This window comes from Ovis canadensis, chromosome 2 (assembly GCF_042477335.2).
Source record: "Ovis canadensis isolate MfBH-ARS-UI-01 breed Bighorn chromosome 2, ARS-UI_OviCan_v2, whole genome shotgun sequence".
NCBI lineage: Eukaryota > Metazoa > Chordata > Mammalia > Artiodactyla > Bovidae > Ovis > Ovis canadensis.
The window spans coordinates 189,949,081-189,967,961 of NC_091246.1; the positions used below are offsets into that span (position 1 = coordinate 189,949,081).

At 48.7% G+C, this 18,881-nt stretch overlaps 1 protein-coding gene and 1 pseudogene across 4 annotated transcripts in view; both read left to right on the forward strand.

The window, feature by feature from the left end:
* STEAP3 (STEAP3 metalloreductase) overlaps positions 1–12,171 on the forward strand; it is a 51,893-nt gene extending 39,722 nt beyond the window's left edge. For all 4 annotated transcript variants that reach the window (XM_069577797.1, XM_069577800.1, XM_069577799.1 and 1 more), the window contains exons 4-5: positions 1,083–1,247; positions 9,355–12,171. In XM_069577797.1, coding sequence (XP_069433898.1) covers positions 1,083–1,247; positions 9,355–9,636 — 447 coding nt within the window. In that variant the 3' untranslated portion in view covers positions 9,637–12,171. The remainder of the gene's footprint in view (positions 1–1,082; positions 1,248–9,354) is intronic.
* Positions 12,172–14,075: 1,904 nt separating this feature from the next.
* Positions 14,076–14,654, forward strand: LOC138434028 (ergosterol biosynthetic protein 28 homolog pseudogene; annotated as a pseudogene).
* Positions 14,655–18,881: the final 4,227 nt, after the last annotated feature.

Below are 18,881 nucleotides of genomic sequence, written 5' to 3' on the forward strand. Positions count from 1 at the left end.
CTAACAGACCAGGGAGAGCCGACGGGACACTGTTAGAACAGCTGGCCAGCTCAAGGGAGAGCTGATGCTTTACATGGGTTGGTAGCCAATTTTTATGGCCTCAAGACAAAGAAAATTTCTGCTTGAAGGGTGGCATTAGGTGACTGGTTTGGGCACAATAGGATGAGTACCAGGGGGGAAGGCTTGGGAGGAGGGGCATTTTTGCCTAATTTGGAGTCAGGAATCTGGCCAGTAAGGATCAGGGCGGGTTTCGGCAATGGTTACAATGAGGCTCAGTCAGTTCCAGAGGTGACCTTGGATCTGGGCTCTGCATCAAAGGCCTCACACCTGTGACCTCAGTATGGGGCTGCACAGTTGAGTCAAAGCTGTATTCCTCAGACAGAAATGAGGAGCTGGGTGGGAAGATGGGAGCTGGGGGCTAGTTAGGAAATACTGAGGGGCTTGGTGTCTATGTGTGTCTGGAGTATGAACCAGGGATGGGGGCAGCTTGGGGGACCATGGGTCCAAGGTGAGACAGGCTGGGAGGGGAGGCGGGCAGCAGGGTCAGCAGCCCACCTAGCTGATGGGATTCTGAGCTTGGAGAGCTCCTCCCTCCTCTGGGAGACTTGGGCACCTGAAAACCTTGAGAGATGGCCATGTTTGGAGGTTCTTTGTGTCTTATCAAATTGTCTGCTCCTTACTCTTGGCTCATGTGGCTGCTTTGGTTGACTGGCCCCAGGCCAATTGTGAAACGTGTGGGGAGGGAGCCATGTCTTCAGAGCCCGCTGCCTGGCTCCTAGTCTCAGCTCTGCCATCTCCTGAGGTGTGTGTGGCCACAGCAAGGTAACTTGATCTCTGTGCCTCATTTCCCTCATCTGAAAAATGGGGACAGTAATGAACTCTCTCTCACAGGGTCGTTCTAAGGATCGGTGAGCTGATACTTGAAAAGCACTTCAAACAGAGCTAGACACACATTACATGAGGTGGAAAGTAGAAATGTTGGTTGTTCCTGTGTTTCTCCCATCCCAAACTCCTCACTGGCCCAAATCCCAGGGCATCGACCTTGGCCACAGTGTTCATGGTTTTCCTTCCTTCTATACCAGGTCTTGACCAATAAGAGTCACATCTGGAACGAGGAGGAAGTGTGGCGGATGGAGATCTACCTGTCCCTGGGAGTGCTGGCCCTTGGCATGCTGTCCCTGCTGGCTGTCACCTCACTGCCATCCATCGCGAACTCACTCAACTGGAGAGAGTTCAGCTTTGTCCAGGTAAGGTAGCCTGGGCCCTGCCTCTCCCATGCAGGCACCTTCCCATCCACATGCTGCCTGGGCTTTCATAATCTGTGCAACAGAACCTCTCAGTCCACTGTCCCAGGAGCCTGGCAGGCTCACCCAGGTCTCCTGAGAAAGGGGCTGCCTGGGACCAGCTCATCCTCACAACATCTGGGGAAGCCAGATTTAGGCACGTGAAAAAATCAGATGGCAGAACGCTGAATCCTGGACTACACGTTCTCAGTTTCTATAATTCTTGGGCTTCTGAAACAAAATCCCATAACGTGGAGTCACTGGACATGTCGCTGATCTGGCTAGGAAATCAGTGAGCCCTTGAGTGAATCTAGTGGCCACCCAGCACCCTCAGATCAACCGGACCCTGTTATTCCCTTTGACCTCTTGATTCATGCAGAGTGGATGGAAGGTGGGCATGAGGGCCTCCAATTTATAGGAAATAAACCACAGCATTTCCCAAAGGACACCACTCCTATGAAAAAGGACATGTGGGGTCAAATACATTTGGGACAAGATCTGCTGCCCCCTGAGTTAGTCACAATGCACTTTGGCACATCAAATTAATATCTGCCACAAGCAAATCTTGTTCAGCTGACTTACTTGAGTCGTAGCACCCTCCTGACCCCACTTCCCCCCTCCACCACCACCCACGTAACAGCTGTCTACGCTCTACAGGACACACTTAGGAAGCTGCTACTAGTGGCAAAGCTTCTTCATGCATTCATTCACTGTTTATTGAACTCACACTCTGCACCCAGCATTGCGCTAGACCTGTGAACAAGCCAGGCATGCACGTGTGCATGTCCGGTTGCTCAGTCGTGTCTGACTCTTTGTGACCCTATGGACTGTAGCCCTCCCAGGCTCCTGTGCCTGTGGGATTTCCCAGGCAAGAACGCTGGAGTGAGTTGCTGTTTCGTCCTCTAAAGCCAGGCATAGCCATGTTTTAATTTTAAGGACAACTGGGAAGGGACATTTGCATTCCTCTGGCATCGCCCACTGTTCTCTATACAGAGCACGTGGTCAACCCCCCGGTACTGACACACTAACTCACCCACTCCAGTGATGAGTGCTGACTAATACTGGGTTCTACCATCGACGTGGTATCAGGGCAGGGAACAGCTATCACTTCCACCCCCACTGCCAACAAACATCTGTTGCATATCTTCTCTGTGCAGCAAGGACACAGCATGAGATTCCAGCAGGGACACCAGTGGTGTGGTACTCTTATATAATCCCAATTTATTGTTCCTAACTGGGGGCACGTGCACACCCTAGAACGAGACAGAGTTGTGGTGTTTTATGTCAGTTTCTGACTCTCACTGGCTCTGCTCATCTTGGAAGGTCTCTGGAGGAATGCTCAGGCCTGACTACATGCTGGCAAAAGAGGGGAAGAAAGAATCTTATTTATCTGCCACTAATCCTCATGTGTCAAACACACAAATCTGGGATTTTCCAGTTCCTGCCTGGAGTCTGCCAGAGTGCATGGTTTATCCACAATTAAAACAGACTGCAGTTTGCTCCCCTCACCAGAAAGTTGCTTCCTTAAGCAGCCATAGATTACAAGCCCCGGCTCCTGCTGCCAGAGAAAGCCGGGGGATTTGGTTTTGTTAGCAAAAGCTGACAGGGACCTCAGCAGCCTCTCTGCTTTACATACTGAAGAGTTGAAATACAAATAGGAAAGTCCTGCTGGTGCTGCAGGAAGAGGGGGGTGGAAGGCCAAGAGAGGGGTGGAAAGGCCAGGTTTTACTTGTGGAAATCCAGTGCCCACATTCTGTCCCCAAATGCTTTATCTCCCAAGAGTGCTGACATGGGGGAGGAACAGACTTGTTCCAGCTCTGGAACCATGGGCAGATCATGTGCGCTCCCTAAGCCTTACCTTACACTCTTGTGAAGTGGAGTGAATTCCCTCCAGAGGTGCTGCAACTCATTGTGCAAGATTATGTGTAAAACACAAACACAAAGTGATTTGCCATTATTCTTAGGGCATGTGGCCACATTTCCCTGATCACTAAGCTACCAATTGCCCATTTCTGAGCCCAGTAGGAAGCAGCAAGAGACTGAACAGTCAAGTCACTCAGCACTCAGGGGAGGCCAAGAGACTCCCCCCTGAGGGCCTTAGAATAGTCCAAGGCAGGGTTTGCAAACTGCAGTGGACACTCATTGATGGGTCATGAAATCAATTTTGGGGCTACAACAAGCTTTTCAAATAGAGTAGAGTGTCTCCCAGAATGTCAGGGCACTTTACATGTTCTGAGCACAGACATCTCTTTTTCAGTTGTATCAGTTCAGTAGTTATACATATGTGTATAGACATCATTGTGTCCTGGGTGGTAATGAAAATGCGATTCTTATGGTGAGCTGACGTCAAAAAGTTAGAAGTCACAGAGCTCTTGGAGAAGTGCAGATACCCAGGACTACCCCGACCTATGGGTTGGCTCTAGAATCTGTCTTTATAAGCTCTTCGAGTGACTTAAGTGCGTGCCATGTGGTGTGTGACAGTCTCTGAGATGGCGGAGCCAGCAGACCTGGGTTTCAGTGCCAAGACCACTACTGACCAGCCCTGCCCCACTAGACAGTTTCTTAGCCTCTCCGAGCATCCTGACTGTGGCCTGACTTGTCTGTGTCCGCCTCCTGTGTTGAGGACATGTGTAGTGCATGACACGTGCACCCAGGGGTGGCTGTATACTTTCTGAGGTGAGCTTCTCCGTAAGGTAAGCACTGCTCTAGAACGAGGAGTACCCTGACCGCATTTCCTTCCCCAGCCAAGAAAGACCGCAGCAGGTCACCAGGGCCTAGAAACTGACTGTGGAGAAAATGTGGTTCCCAGTGCGCCTGGCCTGACCTCTGGGTCTGCAATGATTTACTGAGCTGCTGCTGCTAAGTCACTTCAGTCGTGTCCGACTCTGTGCGACCCCATAGACGGCACCCCACCAGGCTCCCCCGTCCCTGGGATTCTCCAGGCAAGAACACTGGAGTGGGTTGCCATTTCCTTCTCCAGTGCATGAAAGTGAAAAGTGAAAGTGAAGTCGCTCAGTCGTATCCGACTCTTAGAGACCCCATGGACTGCAGCCTACCAGGCTTTCCCGTCCATGGGATTTTCCAGGCAAGAGTACTGGAGTGGGTTGCCATTGCCTTCTCCATCTTGATGCCTTCAAGCCATCAAAACAGTATGTTGATTCAACAAGTTGACCTGTGCTTACATTCCTGAGGCTGTTTTCAAAGTTTTTAATTTGGGGTTTTGTTTGTCTGGGTATTTTTGTTGCTGTTGTTTTGGGCTGTGCCAACTGCTCCTAATGAAGCCAGTTAAACATTGTCAGATTGCAGAATACCCAGGTCAGTGCAGCTCAATTTGAAGAGAAATTAGGGTTCAGTTCTTAGCACCTCAGTTCTGCTCCATAGTTACAGGAGCTACCTGTGGCCTTGCCCACTCTAGCCACTTGCCTGAAATAGTAGCAGAGGCCTGCTTTGATCCCAGCCTTGTAAGCAATGGTCCAAAGCCCCTTCCCACCACAGTAGCTGAGCACTGGCAGGAGCCAGCAACAACCGGTGGTTTCTTTCTCACTAACAAGCCTACATATAATAGAAATGGCCTTAGCTTGTTGTGGGGGTCATTAATTGCCCCCAGACCATGCCTCCCTTTGGCTGTTCTGAGATTTTTAAATTGTTCCCAAGGAGAGTGAGTTTTAGGGAAACAGACTTGCTGGAGTCATCCAGGCTTCTCGTTGGGATTGGAAAGTCAAAAGGCCCTTTGTCACTGGCCGGTCTTTGGCTGTCAGCCCTCTCTGTGAGCCATCAGCCCGAGGCTGGGGCCTCCTGCCACCCGTCACCATGGGATCCTGGACGGTGAAGGGAAGAGGACGTCTGAACAGGAGCAGGTCTTTATTGTCTCCCGGGGCATGTCTTGTTTTGGGAGCAGGTCCTTATTGCCTCCCAGGGCATGTCTTGTTTGCCCAGCACAGTCCATCACTCTCCAGATCAGGGCCAGGGACAGTGGAGAGCATGGGCAAAACACTGGAGCCCCAGGACATGCCACCACGGGAGGTGTTTAGGCCTCACTGGGGCTGCCAGGACTCGTTCCTGGGCCAGGGTGGGTTCTCACTGCTGTAGCATCTGGGAAGGTATCACAGTGCAGAGTGTGAGCCCATTCAGGCCATGGGTGGGTCTTCGTCGAAGCAACAGAAAGGACTGAGTCCACCCCCATCAAACAGCCTGAGCAGAGGGGCCACAAAGACGTCTCAGCCTGAAGCTAGAAAGTCTCAGGTGAGGAGAATCTCCCAAATTGGTGATTCTTAGTCCTGTCTGCCAGAGAAGGCAATGGCAACCCACTCCAGTACACTTGCCTGGAAAATCCCATGGGTGGAGGAGCCTGGTAGGCTGCAGTCCATGGGGTCGCTAAGAGTCAGACACCTGGCAACTTCACTTTCACTTTTCACTTTCATGCATTGGAAGGAAATGGCAACCCACTCCAGTGTTCCCTGGATGAATCCCAGGGATGGCAGAGCCTGGTGGGCTATCGTCTATGGGGTCGCACAGAGTCAGACACGACTGTAGCAACTTAGCAGCAGCAGCAGCAGCAGTCCTGTCTGCAAACAGCATCATTGCTGAACTTGTAAAAACTACCAATGTCTCAGCCCCATCCCAAACCAATTTAATCTGAATTCCTAGGACTGGCGCTTGGGCATTAAGATGTTCCCCAAGCTCCCCAAGTGATGTTATTATGCAGCCAGATTTGAAAACACAGTCTCCGGCTATGAAAAGGCACATCCCAGCCACCTTAGCAAAACCCAGTGAATTCATCTGAGTAAGGAGAGCAGTAGTTTGGGCCTTGAAAGTTGTTTGGGAAATAGCAGGGTGATTGGAAGGCTAGTTGAAGATTTATTCCTGATGGAGAATTACTCTGTGGTCAGATGAGGACTCTATGCTTATAGTTAGCACACTTCAAGACCCTACTTTCAATTGCTTGGGATATATACCAGAAGTGGAATTGCCAAAGCACGTGGTGACTGTTTTTTAATTCACTGGGGAATTTCTGTTGTAGCCGCACTCTTTCTGCTCCCACTAGCAGCAAGTGCTCCAATTTCTCCACATCCTCACCAATACTTTTCTTGTTTTGCTTTGTTTTTAATAGTAGCCCTCCTAATGGATGTGGAGTGGTTTTGATTTATATTTTCCTGATGTTGGACATCTCTTCATGTGTTTTCTGACCATTTCTATATCTTCTTTGGAGAAATTTCTATTCAGGTCCTTTACCTATTTTTGAATCAGGTTTGTTTTTGTTGTTGTTGAGTTTGAGTTCTCTATATATCCTGGATATTAATCCCAAATATTTTCTCACTGCTGGGAACTTCTTTAACCCGAGTCTTCATTATCAATAGATCAGAACTTAGAAAAAGTTACTCTGGTTCAGAAGTTGCTAGGAGATTTGGAATTCTTGACAGGTCTGGAAGTGGCTCTGGTTACATGTGACTCACAGTCGAGAAGCCTCCCATTTGGGGGCCAACCATTTTCATATGATACCTGAAGTAGCTGTGGGTAGCACAGAGCCAACCATGGCCTTTCCCAACAGGCTGTACTGAGCCAAGAAGTTGTTAAGGATGTGATAAAAAGATCCTTGAGGTGGTCACAAAGCCAGGAAGGACCAGAGATGGCTAAGGAAGGATAGAGACGGGATCTTGGCAGCTAGTATTTTTTTTCTTGTTCAGTCACTAAGTCATATCCAACTCTTTGCGACCTCATGGACTGTAGTCCACCAGGCTCCTCTGTCCATGGGATTTTCCCAGGCAAGAATACTGGAGTGGGTTGCCATTTCCTTCTCCAAGGGAATCTTCCCGACCCAGGGATCGAGGTCGGTAGTTGCAGCTCCTGGGCTCCAGAATATAGGCACAGTAATTGCTGGGCACGAGCAGAGTTGCTCTGAGGCTTGTGGGATCTTCCCCAATCAGGATCAAACCCACATCTCCTGCATTGGCAAGTGGGTTCTTTACCACTGAGCCACAAGGCGAGCCCAGCTAGTATTTTACTTAGGGTTAAAATGTTATATTTGTGAACCTATTTATGAACTTGTATGTACAGCCATTAGAAAATATTTATTATTACTATTTTTAGTAAAAACATTATAAGCAATTCTTCTGAACCAGTTACTGAGATTCACCGTCTTGAGTTTACACTGGGGCGGGTATAAGCAAAGTGCCACCCATGCTAGTGAGGAGTAAGCATGAGGTACGGTAGTAAAATCAGACCCACTTAGAGCTGTGTCTGAGGGGAGTGAAAACAAGACAGCATCTCTCAGCCAAGCCCCTGGATTGATGCTGACAAGCTGGGCTGGAAGGAGATCCAGGAGGCCAATTACAACTTCTCCGTGGAAAGCTCAAAACCAACCTGCAAAAAGCACCCTCAGGTACCATGAGGTGTGTCCTTGGAGAAAATGCATGTGTGTTCATTGCTTGATGGGTCATTGCATATTCCTTATGCAGTGCACACAGGTCTCCCCTACCAGGACTCTCTCAGTGCCCTGTACCCCCTCCCCAACCTCTACAAAGCCCTAACGCTAGGTGCCCTCTGCTCTGCACTGTTGCCTGCCAGGTCTGGGGGCTGCAGAATGCTGCATCAGTACAGCGCTTTCCCCACAGTTCTGACTTCAGCTTTTTTAATCACTTCCTTTTCCCTGAGGCTAATGAAGTGACTTGCCGAGGGTCACAGTGTCAGTTGAGGCTAGCACCAACAGTAAATCTGGAAGGCGTCATTTGTAGTTTGCAAGAAACCCTGCCTGCAAAAAGATTCCCAGAGGCTGGAGTTACAGATCAGCACTTCTTGGCTATTTTCACATTGTGGTCCCCATAGAAAGTCGTGTTTGTATAGCACTTGGGGTGATGAGCTGCTCGTGGCTGGAAGTGACACACAAAAGCCCACACCCGGCTCAAGGGTGGGATGCTCTGCTGTAAGATGGCCTGGACTATGTCCATTCGGATTTGTGATGGTCTTGATCTCCTTAGCATCACTAATCTCCTTCCAGGCAGGAGAGTAATCCTGATAGGGTTTGTACCTGGGGTGTTTGTAGCTCAGAGCACGGGCAGGAAGTAAGGGACCAGTACCCACAGGCAGCATCTCTGTGGTGCTATGGGCTTTGTATACAGCGTGAAGATACCTAGCCTAGAGGCCCCTGAGAGCCATCTTCACTGTTGGTGCCGAGGGAACTTTTTGCATTGTGTTTTATCTTTTCTTTTTTTGGGCCATACCCCACCCAACAGCCGGAGAAGGCAATGGCAACCCACTCCAGTACTCTTGCTTGGAAAATCCCGTGGACGGAGGAGTCTGGTAGGCTAGAGTCCATGGGGTCTCGAAGAGTCGGACACGACTGAGCAACTTCACTTTCACTTTTCACTTTCATGCATTGGAGAAGGAAATGGCAACCCACTCCAGTGTTCTTGCCTGGAGAATCCCAGGGATGGAGGAGCCTGGTGGGCTGCTATCTATGGGGTCACGCAGAGTCGGACACGACTGAAGCGACTTAGCAGCAGCAGCACCCAATAGCATGTGGTATCTCAGCTCCCCAACCAGGGATGGAGCCAGCGTCCCCTGCATTGCAAGGCAGATTCTTAACCACTGGACCACCAGGGAAGTCCCTGTGTTTATCTTTAAATCAACTTAAAATTCACTTGTTTTTTTCTTGGCCTTATGCCAAATATTATCTGTGAAATTATGATTTTGATATGCTAGCAGACACTTATTACTCTATATGCATGAATATATACACAAAACTACTAATGTTTTTAAACTTCTTTGAATTTAATTCCATCTTAAGTCCTTTGGCAGCCACTAGAGGTATGAATAATACAGTTTGGGGAAAAGCATTGTTGTTTTATTGAATCCTTATGAATCAATCAATTCTTACACACATTGGCATACAAGCATTGTTCCTGTTTTTCTGTTGGGAAAACTGAGGTTCAGAGAGTTTTGGTAGTAATAAGATCACGCAGAGAGTGAGTGATGGTGCTGGGATTTGAACCCAGAGCCCCACTAAAGCCACCCTGCTTCTTTCCCCTGTCATTGTCCATCCTCACCCTTACTGCAGCCTTCTTTTCCCCCGCAGTCCACTCTGGGCTTTGTGGCCCTGGTACTGAGCACCCTGCACACGCTCACCTACGGCTGGACCCGCGCCTTCGAGGAGAGCCGCTACAAGTTCTTCCTGCCCCCCACCTTCACCCTCACCCTGCTGGTGCCCTGTGTTATCATCCTGGCCAAAGGCCTGTTTCTCCTGCCGTGCGTCAGCCGCAGACTCACCAAGATCCGGAGGGGCTGGGAGAAGGATGGCTCCGTCAGGTTCACACTGCCAGCGGACCACGCCCTGGCCCAGAAGACAAGCCACGTGTGACGGGCCTGCACCCAGCTCCGGGGAGCCAGACGCAGGCAGGACAGTGCCCGGAGTTTGCCAGGACTTCTCGATCATGCAGGACAGCAGAATTACACACAAGTTGGTGGGCCGAGATCTGGATTCCTGGGATGTGTGCAGTAATATTCAAAATGACATGCTTGTGTGTGATATATATATATATATATGTCCACATGTATTTCATATAGATAACAGGATTTACAGTTACACTTATTAGCTCAAAAGTTGAGTCCCTGAGATTTCAACCTGTAGATTTCAAAGCCAGTGCCAGATGTTAGGAGAAGGGCAGCTCACACTTGCGACATCTGCAGAGAGCTGAGCACACTTGGCACAGAAAAGGCAATGAGAGGCTGGTACTTTGATGACTGCATCCGTGTGCGCACCCCTGCCCCCTGCCCATTTTGCTACTTTCCCTAGGCGTTTGCAGAGCTGAGGCTCTCGGGTAGCAGGGCAGACAAGAGCTCTGCCTGGAGCCCAATCCAGGTGCACAGGGCTGACCAGTCGCCAGGGAGCAGGGTGCCGCCCTTCCTTTGGCTGCAGCAGGAGGCCAGGCGGGGTTGAGGGCACTGGGTGGGGGTGAGCCCAGGTCTGTGCCCAGGGAGCCACCTGAAGGTTCATCCTTTGCCAGGTTAGGAGGTGGGAAGGGGGAACAATTGGGGCTGAGGCTGCTACCCCTAATCCTCCCTGAGCTGGGGAGATTTTTTTTCCTAAAAGTCAGAAATCACCCCACCAGCTGCAAATTGGTCCTCCTGTGGGAGTGTGAAATCACCTCCTTACCGGAGCCACTAATGAACCCTGTCTTGAGAACAAATGTACTTTTTTTCTATTTTTAAGTTGGTGATGACTGTTCTTTAAACCACTGTGCCTTCTCACCTTGTAAATCATTAGTTTGAACGTCTCCCCGAGAGCAGACCCTCTAAAAGTTGGTTCAAGGGGGAGGGGAAAACAATGCCTGCTTTTCTCGGGGCCCCAGCCAGAGGGCTGAAGGATGGATAGTCCTCACTGAATTGTCCTGTGGAAGAATGCTGGGGACTTTTCAAATTTCCTGCTGCCGCCAGGCAGAGAACCTGCCTTCTGAACACCCCAAAGCTACACTGGCTCCAAGTTCTTCCTAATGCAGGGTTATGTTTCAAAATAGCTGTGGGGGGTAAGGTGGGAAGCTTTTCCACCAAAACCACAAATGGGAAACACTGCTGCCCCAAAGCACAAGAGAGGCCACAGGCCATGTGTCCTTGGATTGTATGCTGTCCCTCACTGATTCATACTGAAACTTTTTATTTCCCCTGTGGAGAGAAACAGCTGTTCTCGGCTAAGCCCCCAGCCCCTGGCAGCATCGGGATGATGTGTCATCTCTGAACGCAAAGCGGCGTGGTCTGCTGGAAGACATCAGTGAGATGTACCCTGAAAGGGGAAGTTGGTCATGCTTATATTCTTAGGTCGCCCAGGCCAGGGGGCATCGTGTTGTTCTATCACAAAGTCCGACTCTTTGCGACCCTGTGGACTGCAGCTCTCCAGGCTCCCCTGTCCTTCACTATCTCCCAGAGTTTGTTCAGATTCACATCCATGAGTTGGTGATATTAGCTAACCATCTCATGAAATAAAGAGAGTCAGCTGGCAAAAGCTGACCCAGGAGAGCCACAGAAGAAACGCTCCTGCCTCCCCATGGAGACTGCATGAGCTCATGTCTGTGGAGCGCATTAGGGTCCTTGAGTAAAAAGGAAAAAAAAAAGGAGCCAAGTGCAAGCGTATCTCATTAGGCCAGGGACTGATGGAGGGAAAGCAGTGCAGACAGAACTGCCTGCTTCCTGCGGATGTTTCTGTCTGCTGCTCGAGAGCTGAGCGGCGTGAGCTTGCCTCCCAGATGCGCCCTGATGGAGCGGCAGCCTTGGCCTCAGAGAAGCTCACTGGAAAGGTGGTGGGCGAAGCAGAGATTTCAGCATTTGCTTGACAAAAATGCCCATCAGTTTCCTGCTGATAGGAAGCAGGGAGAACATGGGCAGCTGGGACTCACCAAGGATTGTCAGCCCCACTCAGTATTAGCTGCCCTTTTCCTCCGGCCCTCCCTGGGCCTGGGATGTTTCCTTACACCAAAGATGCTGACACAGAGCCAAGTCTAATACGCTCCCTCCCCTTCCCTGCCCACCTTCTGCTACAGGTGCTCCTCAGGGGGGCAGGTGCAGCAGAGGACCTGAGCACACCCCAGCTGGACAACCTGCTCATGAAAGGCAGGGTGGGCTGTGTGTTTGGCCTTGACCTGATGTCATCTGCTGCTCTTCCGTACCTCACCAGGCAGCTGACAACCGCACCCCAATGAGAATAAGTCACTCCCTTCCAGCCTGGGAAATTCTCTGTGCCTCTGGGTACAAAAGTGCCTGAACCAAAATGCTCTGGAAACCTGAAATGCCATGGTATGAGGTTGGACGTTTAAAATCTATGCTATTGAAACTGCGTGTTTTGTTTTTACCTTGAGGAGCTTGTCTGAGAAGCAGCAAAAATAAACACCTAGCCTCCCATGAATTGCAGGCTGTTATTTTTGTCTCATTGATCACCTGCCCATTCATTGGTTCACTGGCCCAGTGGGCCTTCTGATTAGAATATGCTCTGAATCAGGTCATCTGCAAGGTGAGCACAGAATGGCCTGGGTTGGCACTGAGGAAGGGACATGCAGACCTGCAGCAACAAGGCCAGTGAGGGAGGACACAGAGGAGATCCAGGTGACAGAGTGCTGGGGTATTGAAAGGAGCACCAGGAAGACTTCCTGGAGGGAGCAGTGTCTGTGCTGTGGTCTGAGAGCAGCAGTGCTCCTCAAGCCATAATGTGCACAGGAGCTGTATCAGGATCTTGTCCACACCTCGATTTGGATCCATGGGTCAGGAATGAGGACTGTTCATCTTAATAAGTTACCAAGTGCCACTCACGATGCTGATCCTTGGACAGAGTTACACGGGCTTCGATGGCTTTCTTAGTGTCTGCTGTGCTACAGTCTGCAGCCCACAGCCAGTGCTTGTCTGTCCCATTAAGCTTCCCCTGGACTCTGGTTCCCTGGCTGTCCTGGTTAGATACTGCTGATGCTGCTGCAAACCCTGTTCTCTTAAAAGTAGAAGGAGAAAACACCCCACCGGCCACAGTCTTGCCCTCTGTGTGCTCCATGTAGGATGCTCCCAGGCGGTCCCGCACATCAGCTCTGGGTCCATCAAGAAAACAGGAACTCTTCACAGAACACCCACCTGTCATGCAGTCAAGCTTTTCTCCTGAAGCAACCAGAATTGTCTCGTACCGGGAAATAAAACAGAAACCCATGTGCAGAAAGCAATCTAGTGGTTGAAAACCATTTCTTGGGAACAATAACCAAAAGATGGCCTTGCCATTTTGAGCCTGTGAAAAGAGTTTTCCAAAATAAGAACCACAGCCAGAAAAAAACTTCACTACAAATAATTTTCAATAGAAAAACAAAATTTTGTACTTGGAGGTTTGCAAGCAAGCATCCTCCCACGCATAAGGCTGGCAGAGGTAAGTTTAAAAAGAAGGGATAAAGTAGATGAAAAAATATCCATCATTTTGGTAGCTCACATAAGAACTAAGGAACAACCAAAATAACTCATATTAGTTAAAGAGAATTATCATTCAGCTATTTGAGAAGCTGAATTTGTTTCAAAAGTAATGAAGGGGGACACTGGGAAGTGCAGAAGCTCACTTGCACTGGATCTCTTTAGAAAGAGGAAATTGGCACTGCTACAGCAGAAACTCTCAATCTCCCCAGACTAGCACCAACTTTTTCTAACAAATATGCTGATAATTCCTTTCTGTGAATGAAATTCAGAAATAATATAAACAACTATATGTAGTTTTTTCCCAACCCAGGGATCATACCCAGGTTTCCTGCATTGCAGGCAGATTCTTTACCATCTGAGTCACCAGGGAAGCCCTTTAAATCAACATAAGGTCTTAATTGAAATATAAAGTAGAAACAAATCCAAAGTAATTTACACTAACATATCAAACCAGTCAATCCTAAAGGAAATCAGTCCTGAGTATTCATTGGAAGGACCGATGCTGATGCTTCACCTGATGTGAAGACCCTAATGCTGGGAAAGATTGAAGGCAGGAGGAGAAGGGGGTGAATGGATGAGATGGTTGGATGGCATCATCAACTTGATGGACATGAGTTTGGGCAAGCTTTGGGAGTTGGTGATGGACATGGGGCATGCTGCAGTCCATGGGGTCGCAGAGTAGGACACAACTGAGCGACTGAACTGATATATATGTGTGTGTGTGTATAATACTAATAATGAGTATAAATTATTATAAGTAATGATCTTACAGTAAGTAAGTTGGTGTTGAGAGAAACACAATGACATTGTGTTTCTAAACACTGTTGACCCTCTTTAAAACTAATGTTTTAAAATAAAGGCTAGAATTCCTTTGCTGCTGCTGCTGCTGTGCTGAGAGTGCTGTTGCCGGGCAAAAAGCCCTCTCAGGTTGGAGGGGAGCCATGAGCCGATTCCTGAATGTGCTACGAAGCTGGCTGGTGATGGTATCCATCGTAGCCGCAGGGAACTCACTACAGAGCTTCCGAGACCACACCTTTCTCTATGAAAAGCTCTAGACCGGCAAGCCAGACCTGGTGAATGGCCTCCAAGCTCGGACCTATGGAATCTGGACACTGCTCTCATCAGTGGTTCGCTGCCTCTGCGCCATCGACATTCACAACGAAACGCTCTACTGCATCACGCTCTGGGCCTTCTTCCTCGCACTGGGACACTTCCTCCCTGAGTTGTTTGTATCTGGGACCACGGCTCCCACGATTGGCGCCATGGCATCCCTCACAGTGGCAAGTATCTCAATCCTGGGCATGCTAGTGGGGCTCCCGCACCTAGAAGCAGAACCAGGATCCAGACAGAAGAATAGAAACTGAGGCCAACATCCCCACATCCAAGATGTCATCTCCCGCCATTGCTCGCCTCTTCCTTCTCTATACTCTTCAGTTTCATTTCTGCTCCATCATCCACTTACAGCCTTTCACATTTGGGGTTTCTTTTCTTTAATTAAAAATTTTTAAAGATATTACATGCATACAGAAAGTCAGTGCCATTTAAATGTATGTAAAGAATCAAATTCTCCAAGCCAGGCTTCAGCAATACATGAACCATGAACTTCCAGATGTTCAAGCTGGTTTTAGGAAAGGCAGAGGAACCAGAGATCAAATTGACAACATCCGCTGGATCATGGAAAAAGCAAGAGAGTTCCAGAAAAACATCTATTTCTGCTTTCTTGACTATGCCAAAGCTTTTGACTGTGTGGATCACAATAAACTGTGGAAAATTCTGAAAGAGATGGGAATACCAGACCACCTGACCTGTCTCTTGAGAAACCTATATGCAGGTCAGGAAGCAACAGTTAGAACTGGACATGGAACAACAGACTGGTTCCAAATAGGAAAAGGAGTACGTCAAGGCTGTATATTGTCACCCTGCTTATTTAACTTCTATGCAGAGTACATCATGAGAAACTCCGGGCTAGAAGAAGCACAAGCTGAGATTGCCGGGAGAAATATCAATAACCTCAGATATGCAGATGACACCACCCTTATGGCAGAAAGTGAAGAAGAACTAAAGAGCCTCTTGACGAAAGTGAAAGAGGAAAGTGAAAAAGTTGGCTTAAAACTCAACATTCAGAAAACGAAGATCATGGCATCTGGTTCCATCACGTCATGGCAAATAGATGGGGAAACGGTGTCAGACTTTATTTTTGGGGGCTCCAAAATCACTGCAGATGGTTATTGCAGCCATGAAGTTGAATGATGCTTGCTCTTTGGAGGGAACGTTGTGGCCAGCCTGGACAGCATATTCAAAGGCAGAGAAATCCGTCTAGTCAAGGCTGTGGTTTTTCCAGTGATCATGTATGGATGTGAGGGTTGGACTGTGAAGGGGGCTGAGTGCCGAAGAGTTGATGCTTTTGAACTGTGGTGTTGGAGAGGACTCTTGGGGGTCCCTTGGACTGCAGGGAGATCCAACCAGTCCATCCTGAAGGAGGTCATTCCTGGGTGTTCATTGGAAGGATGGATGCTGAGGCTGAGGCTCCAATACTTCGGCCACCTGATGCGAAGAGCTGACTCATTTGAAAAGAACCTGATGCTGGGAAGGATTGGGGGCAGGGGGAGAAGGGGACAACAGAGGATGAGATGGTTGGATGGCATCACAGACACAATGGACATGGGTTTGAGTGGACTCCGGGAGTTGGTGGTGGATGGGGGTGCCTGGTGTGCTGCAGTTCATGGGTTCAGAGAGAGTCGGACACGACTGAGCGACTGAACTGAACTAAGCTGAAAGAATCATTTTAGAATGACGTACATCTGTCCAAATCAAGGAACTGCCAATATATCTGAAGCCCACTGTATGCCTTTCCCGCACCCACAGCCTCTTCTAGCACTGCTTTTCCAGCCTTCTCCTTTTTTCATTTTATTTTTAACTGTTGACTTGACTTGTTTGGTTGGAAGATGCAAACTGTGAAACTTCAAGCTGCTAATTTGCCCAGGGCATTGCCACCAAGGACTGCTTTGAGGGGTTGTCCATCCAGGTTGGGTTTCTCTCTGCTGCTGGACCCCAAGACTCTGAACCATCTGAGAGACAAGCAGTTCTTCCAAGAAGGGCTCCCCGGCCAGTGAGTGTGGCCCCTGTCCTTGCGCCTACAGGTGGATCAGGGTTGGAAGGATCTTTTAGACCTTCCAGTCAGCTGTATTTGTGTAATGAGACTTGTAATAAATAGAGAAAACGTCTGCTCTGATCCGTCCTGGTACTTTGGCTGCCTTTAAGCCCAGAGTGCTCCTGCCGTCCTCTGAGGCCTAGCAGAGGAAGATCCCAGCTTTCTGCAGATCAAATACACCATAATGAGTAGGACAGCGCAAGACCCAGGTAAACTTGGCTGCCTTTCATCTCCTGTTCATTTCTCATGAAGTCAAATCTTCCTCCTCTCTGTCCCCACCTTCCAAATTCTGAGCACACAACTGAACAGCCAGAACCCTCTCTTGTTTTCTTCACAAAGAAGAAACAGGTTCTTGAGAAAGCAGAACCAGACAACATGGAAGAAACAGCTGTATGAGCATGAAAAGCACACTGGAGCCCAAGGACAAGGCACTGGAGCAGACGGCTGCCATCCAGACACAACCCTGAGCACCTCCACACTGGCGGAACCCTCACCCACAGTGTATGGATGCGAGAACCCATTCGCAACTTCAGCGAGTGTTTACTGAACACTTACTCCATGCCAGACACTTGGGAAGGAAAAATGAATGGCCCAGGCAATGTCCCTGTAGTCAAGAAACAGACTGTCAAGCCCACACCTGAAAGGATAGCCCCAGGCAGTGCTAAGACTCTAGAAAACCAGGCACTGTGATTCGGAAGAGGAGGGAGGTGCAGAACCTAGAGGGGTGGGATGGGGCGGGAGATGCGGGGAGTTTCAAAAGGGATGTGAGGTGTGCATACCTATGGCTGATTCATGTTGAAGCTTAGCAGAAGAAAACAAAACTCTGTAAAGCAATTATCCTTCAAAAAAAATTAAAAAATAAAATCAAGGCTAAAGAAGTGTGTGTGAGAGAGAGAGAGAGAGAGAGTGTGTGTGTGTGTGTGTATGTGAAACACAATGAGATTCAACTAAACACTGTTGACCCTCTTTAAAACTAACATTTTAAAATAAGGGCTAAAGAAGTGTAAGAGAGAGTGTGTGTCTGTGTGTGTGTGTGTGTGTGTGTGTGTGTGTGTGTGCTCATGTGAATGTTGGAAACAGTGTTGAATTCTATGGAGAAGTCAAGTAGGGTAAAAACCAGTAAATGTCCACTGAATCTGGAAATATGGAAATTTTAGGGTGAGAATTTCAGTGGAATGTTGGGGATAAAGTAAAGACTGGGAATGAGAGAGAAGTAAGGAAGTGGAGGCTAGTTCTAGATATTATTTTAAGATTTGGCTGTGAAGTAGGGGAGAGAAAGGGTTGGAGAAATGGGGGATTAGAAGGAGAGTTGGTTATTTTTTCCCATGGTTCTGACCTGAACATGTTTTAAATGTTTCTGGAAAAGAACAAAATGAACTGGAGTCTTTCAAGAAGAGAGAGAAAGAGGTCAAAGTTCTAGAGGGTATAGGAAGAGATAAGGTCTAGAGCACAGGTGGCTTTAGTGCATATATTTGAGAAAACCTACCCCCTAAAATTGGGCTTCCCCGGTGGCTCAGTGGTAAAGAATCTGCCTGCAATGCAGGAGCCGCAGGTGACACAGGTTTGATGCCTAGGTTGGGAGGATCCCCTGAAGGAGGGCATGGCAACCCACTCCAGTATTCTTGCCTGGAGAATCCTATAGAGAGAGGAGCCTGGTGGGCTACAGTCCATAGGGTCGCACAGAGTCAGAAATGACTGAAGCGACTTAGCAAGCACACACACACCCCAAAATTGGTAACAAAGGCACAAGTAGGCAGTCTTTGAACAAAGACCACCCTCCTTCCTCTTCCAGCTCAGTGAAGACTCCAGACTTCTGCAGCCAAGGACATAGGGCTCCCTCTCCTCAAGCTACCATTGGAAGGGCCCTATTCCTAGGAGAGGCAGAACTTCAGTGTTTCACATCCTATTCCTAGCTGCCTATCAGTTCATTCCCTCAGTCATATCCGACTCTTTGCAACCCTGTGGACTGCAGCACTCCAGGCTTCCCTGTCCATCACCAGCTCCTGAAGCTAGTCCATCAAGTAGATGATGCCATCCAACCATCTCATCCTTTCACCCCCTTCTCCTCCTGGCTTCAATCTTTCCCAGCATCAAGGTCTTTTGCAATGAGTCAGTTCTTCAAATCAGGTGGCCTGATTAGTTTGTAGGACAATTTATGCCCTAGGGCATTATTAGAAACAATAGAGCAATAAGCTTGCAATTAGTGGGGTTTAACAACTGAGTGTTGTCAGGGAAAGAAAGAGCACTTACCAATACCATTATCATCCCGAGGTGATTATGGAAGTATCCAAGTTGGGTCTTCTGATGCCGAAAACTCAGCCTCTGTGCACTGGTGCCAGATCAAATCTTGGAGACAGAGTTGGGGTGAATTAGAAAAGAAGAGCTTTATTGCTTTTCTAGGCAAAGGAGACACAGCAGGCTCCTGCCCTTGAAAACAGTCCAAACCTGGGAGGATTTGGTGAGGAGTTTTACAGCAATAGTTCAAGAGTGTGGTTGCTGATAAGGATCAGGGTGTGTGCAGGGCC